Here is a 21,548-nt window from a genome sequence, read left to right as displayed (position 1 = left end):
AAGTAGTATTTAAAAAGAGTGAAACAGTATTATACTACTTTAAAAGTGCAGAGTAGCCAAGTACCCAACTTTGTTATTCCACTTTCTACAATAGAGATTGCCACCTTTTAGCCTGTGAATTGTATGAGACTTGCAGTTATTTATTGTCAACGTAGATTTTAAGAATCAGAAAAATTTTATATAAAGATATGGGTTCCTGGTTTCATTTGAAATTTTAGAGATTTGGCAAAGGTGGGCTGGCAAACCCACTTGATATTAATTACCTAGAACTGCCTGGTGACCGTCCCCTTTGAAATGGTGGTTTGTGCCATCTGGTTTAGTGCCACTAGTGTAGCCATTGGCCTGGCTGCTCGACCACAAACTACTTGTTGCTGACCACCAAGGCGAGGACCTGTGCCACAGGTGTGGTTCAGCAGACATGTCTTTGTATGTGACTCTCCTCGGTGTGTGTTGATTTACATTCTGGCACAAGGACATATCTTGTCAAGGATTGGCATTTTGAGTAGTAGCTGGTAAATATTTGAGTTTGCAGTTCCCGATTTTCACAATTTTATTCAAAATGCCAGTACATAATAACATTGAGAAATGTTAGGTAAGCGATTCTGTCAGTAGGTACTGCTGCTCTTAGAGAATATTTTCCATCGTTTATTTTATAAGGTATCTAGGTTATTCTTGGTTCGATAGAAAAATTCTGAAATTTTGCATTTCAGGGTGTAAGGCTTGGACATAGACATCAGAATGGTTTATATTCCTTTTGTGTGTCTACCAGTGACTGGGCTAGATTAGTAATAGATTGGGCTGCTGTTGTAGAATAAAGAACGTGAACTTATTTGAATGTTTTTAGTATGGTACTCTGATGTGAACTTCTTTTCCATGTGTAAAAATTGACTGTCGTCACTGTCATTGAAGGAAGTGGAGTTCAGTTCAGTTCAGTTGCTCAGTCGTGTCCGACTCTGCGACCCTGTGAACTGCAGCATGTCAGGTCTCCCTGTCCATCACTGACTCCCGGAGTTTACCCAAACTCATGTCCATTGAGTCGGTGATGCCATCCAACTATCTCATCCTCTGTCGTCCACTTCACCTCCTGCCCTCAATCTTTCCCAGCATCGGGGTCTTTTCAGATGAGTCAGTTCTTCGCATCCGGTGGCCAAAATATTGGAGTTTGAGCTTCAGCATCAGTCCTTCCAGTGAACACCCAGGACTGATCTCCTTCAGGATGGACTGGTTGGATCTCCTTTCAGTCCAAGGGACTCTCAAGAGCCTTCTCCAACACCACAGTTCAAAAGCATCAGTTCTTCTGCGCTCAGCTTTCTTTATAGTCCAACTCTCATATCCATACATTACTACTGGAAAAACCATAGCCTTGACTAGACAGACCTTTTTGGCAAAGTAATGTCGCTGCTTTTGAATATGCTGTCTAGGTTGGTCATAACTTTCCTTCCAAGGAGTAAGCGTCTTTTAATTTCATGGCTGCAATCACCATCTGCAGTGAGTTGAAGCCAAAAAAAAATAAAGTCAGCCACTGTTTCCCCATCTATTTGCCATGAAGTGACGGGACCAGATGCCATGATCTTAGTTTTCTGAAATGTTGAGCTTTAAGCCAACTTTTTTACTCTCTTCTTTCACTTTCATCGAGAGGCTCTTTAGTTCTTCTTACCTTTCTGCCTCAAGGGAGGTGTCATCTGCATATCTGAGGGTATTGATAGTTCTCCCAGCAGTCTTGATTCCAGCTTGTGCTTCTTTCAGCCCAGCATCTCTCATGATGTACTCTGCATTTAAGTTAAATAAGCAGGGTGACAATATACAGCCTTGACGTACACCTTTCCCGATTTGGAACCAGTCTGTTGTTCCATGTCCAGTTCTGACTGTTGCTTCCTGACCTGCGTACAGGTTTCTCAAGAGGCAGTCAGGTGGTCTGGTATTCCCATCTCTTTCAGAATTTTCCATAGTTTATTGTGATCCACACAGTCAAAGGGCTGAAGTGGAGTTGGCCCATCTTTTTTGAACACTTTACTGATTTCACAGGAATAAAATAGGATATTCTTGTTAGAGTTAAAGATTAAGTTTTTATAGATTTTTTTTTTGCTACATAATTTCTCTTGTTGAACCTGCTTTTGTGCTGCTTTTCATTAAGGAAGGAATACAAAGGTAGTGCTAGTCTTCTTCTTTTTTATTTTTTAATGTGAAAATTGATTGAGGCAATTGCTGTGCTATTGAGTGAAGCAAAACTGTGTTCATGGTTGCTTGCCCGTGGATTAACTCTCTTTTATCAGCCTCCACAATTGACAAAATTAATATATATCTACCTCTGATGCCTAGGAGTAGACCTCATTAATATCCCATTAAATAGGCTTAACATATTTTAATGAGACTTTTTATTGCTAGCATATATTTATGCAGCAAACTTCCACTCCCACTGTTTTATGGAAACTTGTCTTTAAAAGATCATAAATCCCCACCTAATGTGAAGTCAGTCACTTTTGAAGTTATTTATCCTCCTGATTCCGTTCCAGCATTTTGTTGCTGCAAAGTTACTTCCTCTCATTTAACACTTTTCCTGCCTCTCAAAATAGTTACATTGACACCAGTTCTTAAGAAGTTAAATGTAAATATGTCATATGACATATTCCTCCATATCTACTCAAGAGAAATAATAACCCATCCATGTGAAGTCTTGTATGTGGATATTTATTAGCGGCATTGTTCATGACAGCCAAAAAATAGAAACAATCCCAATGGCCATCAAGTGGTAAGTGGGTAAACAAAACGCTAATGTGGTTATTCATCCAGTACCTAAACTGCAATGTGGTCGTCCATACAATGGAGTATTATTTGGTCATAAAAAGAAATGAAGTGCTGATACATGCTACACCGTGGATAAACCTCACAAACATTGTGCTAAGTGAAAGAATCCAGATGCAGAGACCACATGTTTATGATTCATTTGTATGAAATGTTCACAAAAGGCAAATCTCTGGAGACAGTTACATTAGTGGTTGCCCAGAGCTGAGGGCAGAAATGAGGAATGACTTGCAAATGGGTGCAGGGGTTTTTTTTGAGGGTGATGGGATTGGCTTGTGGTGATGGTTGCATGACTCCATGAATACACAAGAAACGATTGTGTCTTTATAAGTGAATTTATAGTATGTAAATTACTACTCAGGAAGCCTGCTAAAATTAGTCACATTTAAATTTTAATATTTGTAATATTTGTTGTATTTAAATATGTTAACCTGTTTTCATTATAAAACATCTTATATTGGTTTCTTTCCACTTTTAAGTATGATTTTCAAAGAATGCTACTATCAAATCATGTTAATTGGTGATAGTAAAAATAGCCAGCATTTAGGCATTATGCTAGTACTTTTCACAGATTATCACACAGCAGCTCTACATGTAGGTATTATTATCCCCATTTTACAGTGGAGAAAATGGCCTCAGAGAGGCTAAATAACTTGTCCAAAGTTACATAACTAAGTAAGGAGACAACTCGGCAGGAACTGGAACTGAGGTACTCTGGTCCTGTATGCTTCATGTATGAGGATGCAGTATTTTTGGAGGAAATTTACGCTGCCTCTCATATACTGTGATTGTTTCACGCCCATGTGTGTTTGCCACTGCCCTGAATGCTCCTGCATAACTATTTATGCATGCTCTCCTAGGAAATTCAAATGGGTGTTTGGTACTGCCTGGTTGCCATAGAGCTTTTGCAACATAGTGCATCTTACTAATCAGTTTTACTTCTTTTTCTCCACCTTTCAGTCTTAATTTTAAAGACCCTGAAGCAGTCAGAGCTCTGACTTGTACTCTGCTAAGGGAAGATTTTGGACTTTCTATCGATATTCCGCTGGAGAGACTGATTCCTACAGTTCCCTTGAGACTCAACTATATTCATTGGGTAGAAGATCTGATCGGTCATCAGAACTCTGACAAAAGTACCCTCCGAAGAGGAATTGACATAGGTACATGGCTTAAAATTCTTCCTTGGCTAACTGTTAAGTTTCATAAATTTTGTGAAGTCTTTGCAAGTTCTTTGAAAACTCCTGGATGTTGTGTAAAAGAAACTGGCTACAGATATCATTGTCCTGTTTTGGTACACCTGGGCTTTTCTGCTGTCAGTCTCTCTGAGAAGGGATTGTCAGCCCCAAACGGCACAAGGGAGTAAGAGAGTGCAGGATGAAAGTAGGGCACCTGTTTTTTTAGCTTTTCAGATCACCATGTTTACATCTGTGTCTGTTGGACACTATTTTTACCCTGAATTATTTGGTATTAGTACAGAAGTCCCCATATTGGGATGTTGTGGTGATGGCCATTTAATAAAAGATCATGTGGGCCTGAATACTTTTAGAAATCTCTTAGATGATTATTCATAGAGAGTATTTAATCCAAAATTAAAAGGAAAGAAAAAGGCTTTAAGATGTTCACTTAATTGTAAACTTCTACAATGGAGAAAACTGTCCTGTTTGATTCATTTGGGGAAATAAGTAGAGAAACAGAAGGAAATGAAGCCAGGCTGTGTTTTGCGATTATAAATGTATGTTTGTCATAGCCAGTGTTTTCATTTTGGTAGAGTTTAAAATTTGTTAATCTGTTGGACTTTATTAATTCTTTATAGAAAGAATGAAGAATTAAAAATTGTGTACTCTATTTCTAAATATAGTTAAGAGGAGACAGTTTCTAGGTGATAGTAAATGTTCTACATTTTCAAGGCTCATAGTACATGACCTTTCCAGCAGCGTTTACCTACCTCTCCTTTCTCTTTTAAATGCAGTCTCCTCCGTTAGCTTCCACGACACCAGACTCTGTTTTTCTCTTTTCATTTTTAGTCACTCTTCTCCCCTTTTCTGGCTTCCTTTCTTGTATCTGGCTGTTAAATATTGAGAATTTCTGAAGCTCAGTCTTAACGCTTTTCCTGTTTGGCACTCTACCTCTAGGCAATTTCATCCATGTCTACGACTTCATTTTCTACCTCCATGCAGATAACCTACAGATTGTTTATTCCTCCAACTCAGATTACTTTTCTTGAACTCTGGTCCAAAATATACAAGAAACTTGGATATATCAAAGACATCTCAGATTTTGCAAGTCCAAGACCAAACTCAGATTCTTCCTTCCGAACCTGGGTCCTCTTCCTTTGTTCCTTGTTTCAGCAGCTCCCTCACAGTCCACCCTGTCATCCTTCGTTTTTGCTTCTCTCCATTCTCACTGACATTGTCTATCACCTGGTACCCTTAAATAGTTTTCCTTTCTGAAATATTTCTTAAATCATCTACTTTTCTCCATCTCAGTTCCCACCATCCCAGCCCAAGTCACCATCATGTCTCCCTGTCTGCAGAATAGCTTCTCAGCTACTCTGTTCTCATCTGCTCTGTTGCCTTTCCATTCCAGAAAGTGTGTATAAACTTATGTCTGATTATTACATTGACCATTTTAATGACTTTCTCTTGCTTCTCTGATAAACAGCCAAAACCTTTAGTAGGCCTATTAGAATTTTCATTGTCTGATTCTTGCCCCTCTAGGTCTCCCTAACCCTTACATTATGTTCTTTTCCTTTGGTTTCTACAGTTGTCTTTAGTTCTTCTAATCAGACATTATGATTCTTTGTACATGTTGTTCCCCCTGCCTGGGGTTTCCCACCTTCACCTCATTATTTCTCATTTCTACTGTACTTGCCAACTCTCCCCCATACTTGTACTTGTCAAGACCATCCCCAAGAAAAAGAAATGCAAAAAGGCAAAATGGTTGTCTGAGGAGGCCTTACAAATAGCTGTGAAAAGAAGAAATGTGAAAGGCAAAGGAGACAAGGAAAGATATACCCATTTGAATGCAGAGTTCCAAAGAATAGCAAGGAGAGATAAGAAAGCCTACCTCAGTGATCAATGCAAAGAAATAGAGGAAAACAATAGAATGGGAAAGACTAGAGATCTTTTCAAGAAAATTAGAGCTACCAAGGGAACATTTCATTCAAAGATGGACACAATAAAGGACAGAAATGGTATGGACCTAACAGAAGCAGAAGATATTAAGAAGAGGTTGCAAGAATACATAGAAGAACTGTACAGAAAAGATCTTCACGACCTAGATAATCACAACGGTGTGATCATTCACCTAGAGCCATACATCCTGGGATGCAAAGTCAAGTGGGCCTTAGGAAGCATCACTATGAACAAAGCTAGTGCAGGTGATGAAATTCCAGTTGAGCCATTTCAAATCCTAAAAGATGATGCTGTGAAAGTGCTGCACTCAGTATGCCAGCAAATTAGAAAACTCAGCAGTGGCCACTGGACTGGAAAAGGTCAGTTTTCATTCTAATCCCAAAGAAAAGCAATGCCAAAGAATGTTCAAACTACTGCACAATTGCACTTATCTCACACAGTAGTAAAGTAATGCTCAAAATTCTCCAGGCCATACTTCAACAGTACATGAACCATGAACTTCCAGATGTTCAAGTTGGATTTAGAAAAGTCAGAGGAACCAGAGATCAAATTGCCAACATCCGTTGGATCATAGAAAAAGCAAGAGAGTTCCAGAAAAAAATCTATTTCTGCTTTATTGACTGTGCCAAAGCCTTTGATTGTGTGGATCACAATAAACTGTGGAAAATTCTGAAAAAGATGGGAATACCAGACCACCTGACCTGCCTCTGAGAAATCTGTATGCATGTCAAGAAACAACAGTTAGAACTGCACATGGAACAACAGACTGGTTCCAGATCAGGAAAGGAGTACGTCAAGGCTATATATTGTCACTCTGCTTATTTAACTTATATGCAGAGTACATCATGAGAAATGCTGGACTGAATGAAACACAAGCTGGAATCAAGATTGCCGGGAGAAATATCAATAACCTCAGATACGCAGATGACACCACCCTTGAGGCAGAAAGGGAAGAAGAACTAAAGAGCTTCTTGATGAAAGTAAAAGAGGAGAGTGAAAAAGTTGGCTTAAAACTCAACATTTCAGAAAACTAAGGTCATGGCATCTGGTCCCATCACTTCATGGCAAATAGTTGAGGAAACAGTGAAAAAAGTGTCAGACTTTATTTTTGGGGGCTCCAAAATCACTGCAAGTGGTGACTGCAGCCATGAAATTAAAAGACACTCCTTGGAAGAAAAGCTGTGACCACCCTAGCAGCATGTTAAAAAGCAGAGACATTACTTTGCCAAAAAAGGTCTGTCTAGTCAAAGCTATGTTTTTTCCAGTAGTCGTGTATGGATGTGAGAGTTGGACTATAAAGAAAGCTGAGCGCTGAACAATTGATGCTTTTGAACTGTGGTGTTGGAGAAGACTCTTCAGAGTCCCCTGGGCTGTAAAGCGATCCAACCAGTCAGTCCTGAAGGAAATCAGTCCTGAATATTCATTGGAAGGACTGATGTTGAAGCTGAAACTCTAATACTTCGGCCACCTGATGCGAAGAACTGACTTATTGGAAAAGACCCTGATGCTGGGAAGGATTGAAGACAGGAGAAGGGGATGACAGAGGATGAGATGGTTGGATGGCATCACTGACTCAATGGACATGGGTTTGGGCGGACTCTAGGAGTTGGTGATGGACAGGGAGACCTGGCTTGCTGCAGTCCATGGGGTCCCAAAGAGTTGGGCACGACTGAGCGACTGAACTGAACTGTCAACTGAAGCCTTATTTTGTAAGAAAGCCTCTGACTTTGCAGCATAAGATACGTTCCTTCAGTATGAACTTTAGAAAACTGTGTATTTTTCTTCATGTAATTTTTTAAAAACCATATTCACTTGTCTGATTGATTAATGTTTTTCTCTGCCACCCAATTGCAAAGTACCAAGTCTGTTATTAATACTTTAACATTCAAAGTCTTAGCAAAGTTTTTGGCACAAGGTAGGTGCTCAGTAAATGATTTGTTGAATGTTGATGAATAAATACATCATTCTTTCAACATACAAAATTCTGAACACATGATATGAACTAAGCAATAGGTAAAAATAATGGGGTTTAAAAAAAGTTTCTTTTATGTTCCTTGCAGAAGTTTGCCTGATGGGTTATAAAAAGCTAAAAAAGCTTGAGAGCCTATTTAGTACTAATTTATTTTAATTATGCCCCAAACCCTCTAAAATAGCACTTGGGGATATAGGAGGTTAATGGATTTTAGCTCTTCACAAGGGGCACTCTTGCTGAAATCACATTTATTCTAATTAGGGTTTTATATAAATTCCTACCCCAGACTCCATTAGTTTGCTCTAATTCTATAGTTATACACTTTCCATTTTTATTTATCATTGGAAGGATTATTACCTATTTAAAAATGTCATTCAGCTTTCTGAGGGGATTAGAATGTTAGAATGCAAGTCTTCTGGTCTTAAGAATTGAGAAACTTGATTTTTTTGGCAGAGGGCAGGTCTTTCACCTTTATTACCCTGATGACACCTGATCTTTGGACAGCTGAAGGGAGATGTCCTTTTTCTTTTCGCTTTTAAATGAAATTGAAGTACGAAGAGAGGGGCCGTTATGTGAGACCCAAGGGCCTGGGATCTGCTCTGAGTTGTTTTTTTTTTTTCCTACAGAGCTGGAAGTGCTACTTAAATTTCCTTAATTTCCTTATTTGAGTGACTATCTTTCCAGAATGACTAGCAGGGTCTACATAATTGTGGATTCTGAGAGGGGCTTGAGTACCTTTTACCAGTCCTTCCCTTACCACCTCTCACATCCCCCAGAGATGTTTGCCAAGTAGCATCAGGGCAGGATGTTGTTAGTAAACATGACAATAAATGTAGCATCACTGTGACTGTCAAAAGATCGTAAATGTTCCAGCCATCAGTCACTGTCGTGTCTTTTACTCTCCTGTTCTGAGTACTTAATGAGGAAGCAGTAAGAGGACCCTCGCTTTCCTCTGAGTTAGGCATTACTCTGGCCTCTAGTTCTTCCTGCCAAATCCTTCTAAGGCTAGACTGGCACCAAAATGTGGTCCTGGAAAGTGGGCTGACTACTGTGAGCCTCTGAGAAAAACACCGGCTTTTCTTCTCTTGAATATACTCTTTAGGATTTCATTGGCCAAGATCAGTGAGTGGCAATTATTTGTGGTTAGTATATGCTTGTCCAGTCTATGGTTAGAGGTTCTACATGCAAGTTTAGGACCAAACCCTAATTGTCAGAGATATTTGCCTGGAGCATTTGCTTTTGAAGGTCTCCCTTGAAACTGTGGTGGGACCAGTTTATGACTGATGTTTTGGACCTGGATTAAATGTTTTTCCATGCTTCCACATCTGAGAAATAAATCCTTTTTACTTCTGGTTTCCTTCAGGTAACAACTTACAGATAGATATGTGGGAAATTGGGTGATTTAATATTATAAAAATCTTATACTCTCTGTATTTTTTCCTGCTTCTGTAGAGTGGGATATGTACGTTGATCTTTGTAAGATATTCCTATGCTGTTTTAACAAATTACATTGATTTCTTTCAAGAAAATTAAGTTTCATAAGAGATTTAAAATGAAGACTTTTTATAAAGTAAATTGTTTTGACAGTTTTCAGTTAGTCAGTCTTGTATTTCTTGATCACCAGCCATACTTCATTTTACATACAGCATACAATGAGTGAAGGAAGGTTTCTCTTCTTTAGGAAATTTGAAACTAATTATGATGTAAGACTAACATACATGAAACCAGTAGCTGCAATGTGTGCATAATCAGTACCAGCTTGTTGTTTTAAGCTGTTAAGGCTGTAAGGATTCTAAGGAAAGAAGAATGGTGTTTTTGCTGGTTGGTCTCACCTTCTGCTCAGGTGTGTGCAATGTGTTTTGAATTCTTATTTCACTAGGTACTGGGGCATCCTGCATCTATCCTTTACTTGGAACAACCTTAAACGGCTGGTATTTCCTTGCAACAGAAGTAGATGATATGTGCTTCAACTACGCAAAGAAGAATGTGGAGCAGAATAACTTATCTGATCTTATAAAAGGTTAGCTCTGCACAATCAATATTCCTTTTAAGTTTTGTTTGTTAACCTGTTTTTCTAATTTAACACATCCTGTGATCTTTTGCTTTAACATACAACCTTTGGTAATTTTTAAAAATTTGGTACAGTTGTAATTGGGTTTGCTGCTTTGTTATCAGAATCAACTCAGAAATAGAGTGAACGCAGCATACTTTGTAGATTCTGTGTTGTGAATTTGCCTCCTTGCTAAAGTTTGCTTACCTGTGTCTATTTCTAGCCCCCAGATCAATACTTGTGGTACTTTTGTGGTCATTCACAGACATGTGCAAAATGGGAAAAAATTGGAATCACCCGGTGTGTGTGTTCCCTGCTGTCTTTTCTTTTTCTTTTCCCTGCTGTCTCCTTTCAGCTCACACACTGTAAACAAGTGTTCTTTTCATGGTCTACTTACTACCACTTTTGTTGTTGTTGCAGTTCTGTGCTTTTTCTTGGTGATTTTGCTGTTTTTAATGGCCCCTAAACATAGTACTTGAGTACTAGCGTTCCTAAGTACAAGAAGGCTGTGATGTGCCTAACAGAAAATACGTGTGTCAGATAACTTTTCTTCAGACATATTATAGTACTTTGGCCATGAGTTCAGTGTTGAGTCAGTAATGCATGTTAAATAAGGTGTCTTTAAACAGAGATACATAAAATAGGATATGTATTGATTGGGTGATGAAAATGTGATCAGAGGCTTGAAGCTACCTAACCCTGTATTTCTCTTAGGAGTCAGTGGTTCAGTAGGCACTAATTTAGTGTTTGTGGTGACTTTACTGCTAATGAGAACCAACTGTATATGAAGTAACCTAGTTACCAAGACTTTAAAAGGAAGAAAATCCTGGTGTTGATTAAACTGTACCATCTTTTTAATTTCATTACATGGAACTGTGCTACAAATAGTCAAATCTCCTTTGTGCTAAGTTGGTCAGTCATTTCCAACTCTGCGACCCCACCAACTATAGTCTGCCAGGCTCCATAGGATTATCCTGACCAAAATATTGGAGTGGGTTGCCATTTCCTCCCTCAGGAGATCTTCCCGACCCAGGGGTCGAACCCTTGTCTCCTGTGTTTGCTGTATTGCAGGCAGATTCTTAACCACTGAGCCACTGGGGAAGCCCCTTCAAGTTATATAAGTACCATGAGACTGATGGGGCACCCTGACTTAAACAGTGTATCCAAGTAGAGCTTTTATTTTTATTTCTGTGCTTACTGTCTACATAAAAGGCAGTTGACAGTTCTTTTTTTTTTTGGCATTAAAGATACTTTATGTCTCTCTTTGGAAGAAATAGACTTTTCTTTTTTAAAAATTATTTATTTTTAATTGAAGGATAATTGCCTTAAAGTATTGTGTTGGTTTCTGCCATATATCAAATGAGCCTGCCATTGGTAAACAAATGTCCCCTCTTTTGGACCTCCCTCCTATTCCATCCCACCCCTCTAGTTTGTCACAGAGCCCCAGTTTGAGCTCCCTGAGTCATGCAGCAAATTTACACTGGCTGTCTAAGAAATCGGCTCTTCTTACTAGTGTTAAATGTATCATAAGTGAAGATGTTAATATATATATTAAATATTTATTTATTTGACTGCACTGGGTCTTAGCTACAGCTCACAGGATCTTCAATTTTTTTTTTTTTTTTTCTAATCTTCGATCTTTCTTGTGGCATGTGGGTCTTCTGTTATGGCATGTGAACTCTTAGTTGCAGTTCATTGCAGCATGTGGTATCTAGTTCTCTGACCAGAGATCGAACCTGAGCCCATGGTCATTGGGAGTGTGGAGTTTTAGCCACTAGACCACCAAGGAAGTCCCTTAGTATATTATTAATGAGTTTTTTAGTTATCCATTCCTGTATTACAAATTACCCCCAAATCTGGCAGTTTAGGCAGTAAACATTTATTATCTCATTATTCATGTGGGTCAGGAATTTGGGTGTGGCCTAGCCAGGTGGTTCTGGTTCAGAGTCTTTGATGAGGTTGTAGTCTGAAAGATTGGGGATAGAGATTTGTTTCCAAGATGGCTCACTTACGTGGCTGTAGGCAGGAAGCTTTAGTTCACTGCCTTGTGGATCTCTCCTCAGGACTACTTAAGCATCCTTGGAGCATGTCAACTGGCTTCTCATGGAGCAAGTTGCTTAAGTGATAGGGCAAGGAGGAAGCCATATTGCTTCTTATGACCTAGCCTCAGAAGTGATACCTTTTTACTTCTATCATATTCTTTTCAATAAAAGCAAGTCATTGAGTGAAGCTGCTCTCAAGGAAAGGGAAATCAAACACCACCTCTTGAAGGGACTAGTGCCGAAGAATTTGTGGATATATTTGAAAACTGTCACAGTATTAATAGTAGTTAAGTCTCTCTTTTTTTTTCCTAGTGGTTAAAGTACCACAGAAGACACTCCTGATGGATGCTCTTAAAGAAGAGTCTGAGATAATTTATGACTTTTGCATGTGCAACCCTCCCTTTTTTGCCAATCAGTTGGAAGCCAAGGTAAAATATCTTCTCCTTTAAAGTAGCTGAATATTTATCTAAGTTTTCCTTGTTTGCAAAGATAAGAGCAACATTTCTTTTGGAAGCTGTATCAGTTAGGATGCTTCTGGTATCAAGCACCTGAAAATCTAATTCAGATTGACTTTCCAAAAAGGTTTATTGGCTTATGTTTCTAAGAAATCCAGCAATAGCATGAACTTCAGGAACAGTTTGATCAAGGAGTTCATCATAATATCAAGGCTGAGACTTTTTTCAAGTTCCCTTTGGCTCTGATCTGACCCTTGGTTGGTTCTGTTCTCAAGTTGGTTTACTTGTGGCAGAGTAATGTATGGGGAGGGGGAGAGGGTGAGGAGGGAACTCTTTTCTTTCTTAAACCATTGAACATTTGGATTTCTTCTGACTGGACCAACTTAGGTTACAGTCTACTCCTGCATTGGGCTTTTTGGCCTAAGGAAAGATCACTGTTTTTACAGCCAGCTATCATTTGATAGTAAACAAATGGCTGATTTAGTGTTCCAACTTGAAATGAGTATATTGATTTTATGAAATAAAATATATTTGCTCATGAAAATGGCTAAAAACAGCTCATATATTGGCTTAAAACAGCTTATACGTTAGCTGAAAACAGCTAAGCTGTTGAAAATCAATAAAATATTATTGATTTAACCTAATTTTTCCTCATCTAAAGAAAAATTAATAGAAATATTAGAGGAAACAAGGGATGGTATGTATGCTTAAAACTTTGAGAGAATAAATTATTTTTAGAATCACTCAGATGCTCTAAAATGCCATTTACATACCTCATAACAATAAATTCCACATGGATCAAATTTGAGTTAGAGGTAAGGTGGACAGAAATTTATTAGCAATAACATATTCTAGATTGGAGCATGAAGTCAAGCAGGATTTAGGGAATTAAATTTTGGCTCTTGATGCAAATAGATCTAAGAACTAAAATAGTCACATCCTAGAGTACATTTTTAAGAAAAATATTGAGATATTCTATATATATGTAAAAATACACAGGCCATAAGTATAAGCTGGATTTTCCAAAGTGAATGTTCTTGTAGAACGAGCTTCCAGGTGAAGAAATAGACTATTACTGGCACCAGAATTAAATATCTTTTTACATCAGCTTTACTGAAATGTAATTTTCATGCCATCAGTTCACCTACTTAAAGGGTAGACTTTTATTATTTTTAGTATATTCACCAGAGAAGGCAATGGCACCCCACTCCAGTACTCTTGCCTGGAAGATCCCATGAACGGAGGAGCCTGGTAGGCTGCAGTCCATAGGGTCGCTAAGAGTTGGACAACTGAGCGACTTCACTTTCACTTTCATGCATCGGAGAAGGAAATGGCAACCCACTCCAGTGTTCTCGCCTGGAGAATCCCAGGGACGGGGGAGCCTGGTGGGCTGCTGTCCATGGAGTCGCACAGAGTCAGACACGATTGAAGTGACATAGCAGCAGCAGCAGCAGTATATTCACCGAATTGTGCAACCATTACCCAATTAATTTTAGAACATTTTGATCATTCCCTCCCCCCGAAAAAGCCCCACGTCCATTAACAGTTACTCTTGGTTCCCTTGCAGCCCCCTTAGTCCTAGTCTGCTTTCTGTTTCTGGAGTTGCCTATTTTGAACATTTCATTACAATGGAATTATAAAATCTGTGGTCTGTTGTAGCTAACTTCTTTCACTAAACATAGTATGTTTTCAGGGTTCACCCATATCGTACCATGTATTAGTTTCTTTCTATTGCCGAATAAATATTCCATTGTATGGAAATACCCTTTTTATCAAGCCATTCGTTCATGAATGGACATTTGGGTTTTAGGCACTTTTTGGCTATTATGAACAAAGCTGCTGCAAGTATTCTTGTGCAAGTGTTTGCATGAACATGTTTTCACTTCTTGTAGGTATATACCTAGGAGCGGAATTACTAGGTCATCTGGTAACTGTGTGTTTAATTGTTTGAGGAACTGCCAGAATGTTTTCCACAGTGGCTGCATCATTTTTGATTATAACTAGTGTGTGGGACTTCCAGTTTGTCCACATCTTTGTCAGCACTTGTTGTTATCTTCTTGGTTACAGCTATCCTAGGAGGAATGGAGTGGTAGCTCATTGTGGTTTGAATGTGCATATCCCTGATGGCTAATGATATTGAACATCTTTTCACGTACTTTTTGATCATTTGTGTATCTTCTTTGGATAAAGGCCTGTTCAGATCCTTTGCCCAGTTGAATTGAGCTATTTTTCTTCTGACTATTTTAAGAATTCTTTATTCTGTATGCAAGTCCCTTGGAGTGGGTATAGCCTTTCCTTTCTCCAGGGAGTCATCCCAACCCAGGAATCAAATCCAGGTCTCCCACATTGGAGGCAGATTCTTTACCACCTGAGCCACAAGGGAAGCCCAAGAATACTGGAGTGGGTAGCCTATACCTTCTCCAGCAGATCTTCCTGACCCAGGAATTGAACCAGGGTCTCCTGCATTGCAGGCGGATTCTTTACCAACTGAGCTATCAGGGAAGCCCCTTATTAGGTATATTATTTGCAAATATTCTCTCCCATTCTGTGGGTTGTCTTTGTACTTTCTTGGCAGTGTCTTTTGCAGCTTGGAAGTTTTTCCTTTCTTTTGTTTTACTTTTATCAGTTTATCCAGTTTTTGTTGTTGCTTATGCTTTTGGTATCATAGCTAAGAAGCATATTTACTCCTATATTTTCTTCTTTATTGTTTTAGCTATTTATATTTAAATCTTTGTTCTACTTAGATTTAAAAAAAATATGATGTGAGGTAGGAGTGGATTAAATATTTAAAATTTAAAAGTGAAACTGGACTAGAAGAAAACAAAATTCAATGTTTTTATAGTCTTTGGGCGGAATATTTTCAGTATATAATACCAAGACAGAAAACGTAAAGAAAAAGTTACATAAAAAATTACAATGTTAGTATGTTTAATCACAAAGATGGAAGGTAAAGACCCTTTAAGGAAGGAATATTAACATGAATGTAGTTGTTTCAAATGCTGTGGTTATATGATTTTTAAAATCCTAAGTCTAGCATAGTACTTGGAAATTGAAATTATGTCTAAGTATTCTTACTTAGAACTAGGTTACAGAGACCTGGTCTTAAGGTGTAAAAATTTTTCACCAGAGTTTTTGTTGTTGTTGTTGTTAAGGGAGTAAATTCTCGAAATCCTCGAAGACCCCCACCCAGTTCTGTAAATACAGGAGGAATCACAGAGATCATGGCAGAAGGAGGTGAACTAGAGTTTGTTAAAAGGATCATCCATGACAGTTTACAGCTTAAAAAAAGATTAAGGTAAGTTGGTAAGAATATTTTCCCGTGTGTAATTCAGAAAGAAACCATGTCACTTGGAGGAAATGAATCACTGTGGTCTGAAGAATTAACAGATAAAAATGGAATTGGTTGAAGGTCCTACAGTCTGCAGAGACCCTGTTTCTGAGGGTGTTGTCATGCCTCTAATTAATTTGTGTTTCCCATAATCATGTGTACTACATGGATAGAAAGGAGGAAAATACCATATGATTGTACTGCTCCCATTAGTGTGGTCCTGTGATGGAGCAAAACTGACTCAAATATGGCTTTTGATTAGAAAACAGATGGGTTCAGCTCTGTCCTGTGAACCAGAATAAATTTGTTGCCCAGTCCTCGAAGCAGTTTATGTTCTTGGAATCAGTCTCCCAAACAGTGACAGATGTGAGGACATTGAGCTGTCAGGAACTTAATGAAGGGAAACTGAGATCCCTAACCAGTTCCAGAGGACAGTTAAGGCTACTCCTTTTTAAAAGCTAATTATTTCGGACAACACACCTGTCATTAAGCAACGTAAGGTACTCAGAGAGAGCTATTTGTCTTGCTTGACTTATCACCCTGCCAAGTGTTGTTGAAATGATGGATAATGTGCTGGTTCAAACTGAAAGGACTTTCAGCCCTGGGATTTAGCTTTGTGACATAAGAATTTTTTGAAATTGTGGTAAAATACACATAATGTAAAATTTGCCTTTGTAACCATTTTATTAAGTGTACAGTTCAGTAGCATTAAATACATTCATATAGTTGTGCTGCTAACCTCCAGAACTCTTTCTTTTTGTAAAACTAAAAAACTAAACTAAAAAAATTCTGTACCTATTAACAACTACTCCCTATTCTCTCTCTTTCCATAGTGGTTCCCCTGGCAACCACTACTTTTCTGTCTGTCTCTCTGAATTTGACTGTTCTAGGTACCTTATATAAATGGAATCATATATGATTTATGACTGGCATCTTTTACTTAGCATCGTGTCATCGATATGCATCCATCTTATAGCAGGTTTCAGAATTTCCTTCCTTTTTAGGGCTGAATAATATTAATATTCCTTTATATGTATATACTACATTTTGTTTATCTATTCATCTGTTGATGGACACTTGGGTTACTTCCATGTTTTGGCTGTTGTGGATAATGTTGCTAGGAACATGAATGTGCAAATATTTTTTAAGACCTGACTTTGAATTCAGAACTAGAATTCCTAATTTTGGACTTAACAGGCATTTAAAGTTGTTTATTTTAGTAGAAGGCCAATTCCAAAGTCAACACATACCCTGATTTGTTAAATGTGATTTTATTTAAACATGGAAGGCAGTTGGATGATCTGCCTCTCAGAAAATTGACACAATATTAAAGCCAAAGGTTAATATATTTTTACCTTAATCGATTTCTTTAATGCTACATTAGGGTGTGAGGAAGAAAGAGACTTAAATTATACTGGGTATTAAGAAGAGTGTGAGTAAGTAAATCAAACTGGGAGAAAGTAACAGCACTGAAACTCATGACAGCAGGTAAACAGGGCCTTGTGGCCACTTCAGTGTCTGTCAGCTTTTGAGGGAACTGGAGCCACTCAGGAAAATGGAGAAGGTCATTTTCAGGGGCCTTTTAATCAGTAAATTTCTATTATTTCCAAAGTTCCATTTGAACTACAAAAAGTATGTTGTAAAGGAACACCATTCTAAGGGAGAGAAATTGGTCAATATATTCCAAGTCTGCCTGTACCTGGCTCTGTGGCTGCCCTCAGATTGAATGAAAGGTGAATGTTTGCTGCGAAGGATAAATTGCTAGTGCCAGATGATTAGATAGCATCACCAACTCAGTGGACGTGAGTTTGAGCAAGCTCCGGAAGATGGTGAAGGACAGGGAAGCCTGGTGTGCTGCAGTCCATGCGGTTGCAAAGAGTCAGACATGACTGAGGGACTGAAAACAACAAATTATGTTTCTAAAGAGTCAACCATTTCAAGATTGGTGTCATATGTGGGAAAAGTTACCAGGTACAGTCCACTTAAAGAAAGGGTTTCAGCAGTCTTGTCTGCTCTGTTAGAACTCAGGCAGGTTCAGAGGGAAGATAAAAGGAAGAAAGGTATCAGTTCATGTCCTCTTGCTTATTTTTATTGTTGACATAAAGTTTATACCACTATGCAACTCTCAAATTTTAAATTGCTGTGGAAACTGCATATTTTGAAGCTATGAAAAAATGAGAGGTTAAAAATAAGTATTTAAACTCCACCATCTGCTTCTTAACCCTCTTCTTGTTCCCAAAGAAGTGCAGAAAATAAGCCTAATGTGTAAACATTGCAGGGTGAAATAAGCTGTACTTGTTGGACTGACCTTCAGTGGTGGCTCTCCAGGTGCCTCACCTGAGCCACGCTCGGCAGCAACTGCAGTTTTGTATCTGAAGGAATTTTGCAGCTGGGAGGCCCTTGGGAGAGAAGGTTATCCAGCCTCTTAGATGTACAGGTTAGAAATCTGGGCCCTAGATCTTCTAATTCTGCTCTCGTCCCCTTTCCACCACCCCACGCAGCCGCTGTAGCCCACCCTGCAGTTAGATTTCTAAGTGCACAGCTTTTTCTTTACTGTTGAGATATAATTGACATATTGTCATTATTAGACAGCCTTTTTATCGTTGATGAAGATTTACAAGTGCTTGTCATCTTTGCCTTTCATTCTTTGTGCCTGTGACTTGAGCTTACTTAATAGCATTTTCCTTTTTAGAGACTCACTTACCTAACCTAAATAAATCAGCAGACTTTATCAAACTCCTCATGGCCTGGGTTCAACTCTCATTACTGACTATAACTGACACCCTTTATGGCAGTGATTCTCTGATTTTTCCAGGAACCAGAGTTACGAAGTTCCAACTTAGTGCTGGTTTAACTCCCCGTTTTTGCTTTTTTCTTTCCATCCGCTGCCCTCTGCCATATGGTGGAGACTTCTTGGATGTGGGTAAAATCCACATATCTGGTGATCATCACCAGGTGCTGGGTAATAAATTTAACAACCTGGGCCTTTTGGAATGTGGTTCTTTGAATTTTAAAAGTTGTTTTCTCATTGATAAAGTGAAATAATGATAGCTACATTATGCCTCATGGGGTAGTCATATAATTAAATAAATATATATCTGATGTAACTAATAATACTAGTAAATAATAATAATGAATAGTAAATAGGGTAATTTTAACTCTTGTCCTTTTTAGTGACCCAGCAGATTTAACTGCAGTGGTCTGCTATAATGAAAGGAAACATTAAAAGTACTTTGTTACTTTATTCTAATGTGGAGCCAGCCTCCTTTTCTGGTTTTAACAACTAGATGCTAGTATAGTTACAAGGTTCTATACCTGGTAGTTGCAAGGAACAACTGTAAATTTCATAGCTGACCTTGTAGTTAATTTTCCAACTGATAGGCTGTTTGGTTCTACTGTAAACTTTCTACACACTTGCCTTTATAAAAGTGTAAGCCACTTCATTTTCCTTATCTGTAAGCTGAGAAATACCTTTTATGGTATTAAATGTTAAAAGAACAGGGAGACAGCTCAAGCAAAATATGGGACAATATAGTGCAAGGTTAGGATGAATAATGATGATAATGGATTGTAACACATTGAATAAGGTAAACAAATGAAGTACATAAGGGGTAAAGGGAAAGCTCTTTATTACATTAGAATGCCAACTAATAAATGCAGAAAGAATAATCAAGTTAGAAAAATCACCATTTTGCAATCATTATAGTAATTGATTCATGGAGGAGTCAACAATGGAGAATTTGTAGAGAAGGTATTTTTCATAGTTTCAAAATATTTCCCTAATCACAAAGCATTTCTCAATGACAAAGAAATACATAGTAACTTTATAGTGGAGAGATTGAGGGTTACCACCTTGACCAGATGATCACCGTGTGATACAAGTTGCCTAGAAGGACACACAGCATCTCTTTATTCTTCCGGCCCAAAATGTTTACCCTGAATCTGACTAAGGATAATTTCAGACATACCAAACTTGAGAGATTTTGTAAGACAGTTTTTGAAAAATATTAAGGTCATGAATGTTAAAAAACAAAAAAAAACAGACCGCAGAACTGTTCCAGATTGAAAGAAACTAAAGAGACTTGACACGTAAATGAAATGCATGATCCTAGATTGGATCTTATATCAGGGGAGAAAATTGACATGAAGGACGTTACTGGGATAATTGGCGAAATTTGAGTATGGACCATATTCCAGATAATAGTACTGTATGAGTGTTAAATTTTCATAATTTGATCGTTGTTCTGTGGTTATAAGAGAGAATGCCCTTGTTTTTAAAATGTACATGCCAAAATATTTAAGGTTCGGGGCATGATAATGTCTGTAGCTAACTCTCAAATGGTTTAGAAAAAACACACACAGCAAGCAAATGGGGGAAAATGCAGTGAATCGAGGTGAACAGTATGCTGGAATTATTTGCACTAATCTTGCAGTTCCTGTACGTTTGAAATAATTTCAAAATAATTTTTCTGGAAACCTGCTGTCCCAAAAGAATTACTAAATGCTGTAATGAGTGGAGTGCTGCTTTTATCATTAAAATAGTATAATGGGTTCAAAGTCTCTTGGGTAGCTAGATCATCCTTTTCTTTCTTTTTTTTTTTTTTGCTACTTACATTTTGATTAGTTGTCACAAGATGCCTGTTGAGAGTAGTTAGGATCTAATGGGCAGACATGTTTTTAAAAAGTGAAGCTAAGGAAGAGTTTGCATGCCACAACTAAAGATCCTGTGAGCTGCAACTAAGACTTGACACAGCCAAATAAATAATTTTTTTTTTAAGTGAAGCTAAGGGACTTCCTAGCAGGCCAGTGGTTAAGATATCACGCTTCTACTCACTGCAGAGGGTGCAGGTTTGATCCCTGGTTGGGGATGTTCCTCATGCCACACCATGCAGCCTGAAAGGAAAAAAAAGATTCATGATACAGTATTTGGGTTATAGTTCAGTTCAGTCCAGTCACTCAGTCGTGTCTGACTCTTTGTGACCCCATTGACTGCAGCATGCCAGGCTTCTCTGTCTATTACCAACTCCCAGAGCTTGCTCAGACTCATGTTCATTGAGTCAGTGATGCCATCCAACCATCTCATTCTCTCTTGTCCTCTTTTCCTCCTGCCTTCAATCTTTCCCAGCATCAGGGTCTTTTCTAATGAGTCAGTTCTTCATATCAGGTGGCCAAAGTATTGGAGTTTCAGCTTTAGCATCAGTCCTTCCAGTGAATATTCAGAATTGATTTCCTTCAAGACTGATTGGTTTGATCTCCTTCCAGTCCAAGGGACTCTCAAGAAGTCTTCTCCAACACCACAGTTCAAAAGCATCAATTCTTCGGCGCTCAGCTTTCTTTATAGTCCAACTCTTATATCCATACATGGCTACTGGAAAAACCATAGCTTTGACTAGACGGACCTTTGTTGGCAAAGTCTCTGCTTTTTAATATGCTGTCTAGGTTTGTCATAGCTTTTCTTCCAAGGAACAAGCATCTTTTAATTTCATGGCTGCAGTCACCATCTGCATTGACTTTGGAGCCAAGAAAATAAAATCTGTCACTGTTTCCATTGTTTGCCCATGTATTTGCCATTTACTGATAGGACCACCTGCCATGATCTTCATTTTTTGAATGTTGAGTTTTAAGCCAACTTATTTACTCTTTTTCACTCTCATCAAAAGGCTCTTCAGTTCTTCGCTTTCTGCCATAAGGGTGGTGTCGTCTGCATATCTGAGGTTATTGATATTTCTCTTGGCAATCTTGATTCCAGCTTATGCTTCTTGCAG

At 38.3% G+C, this 21,548-nt stretch overlaps 1 protein-coding gene across 1 annotated transcript in view; it reads left to right on the top strand.

The window, feature by feature from the left end:
- The window catches only part of METTL16 (methyltransferase 16, N6-methyladenosine), a 60,533-nt gene that overhangs the window by 16,976 nt on the left and 22,009 nt on the right, over positions 1 to 21,548 (top strand). Inside the window, exons 3-6 of the mRNA XM_052658105.1 lie at positions 3,763 to 3,962; positions 9,788 to 9,928; positions 12,313 to 12,428; positions 15,608 to 15,750. Coding sequence (XP_052514065.1) covers positions 3,763 to 3,962; positions 9,788 to 9,928; positions 12,313 to 12,428; positions 15,608 to 15,750 — 600 coding nt within the window. The remainder of the gene's footprint in view (positions 1 to 3,762; positions 3,963 to 9,787; positions 9,929 to 12,312; positions 12,429 to 15,607; positions 15,751 to 21,548) is intronic.

Source organism: Budorcas taxicolor, chromosome 19 (genome assembly GCF_023091745.1).
Source record: "Budorcas taxicolor isolate Tak-1 chromosome 19, Takin1.1, whole genome shotgun sequence".
Lineage (NCBI taxonomy): Eukaryota > Metazoa > Chordata > Mammalia > Artiodactyla > Bovidae > Budorcas > Budorcas taxicolor.
This window is presented reverse-complemented; position numbering and strand designations above follow the sequence as displayed.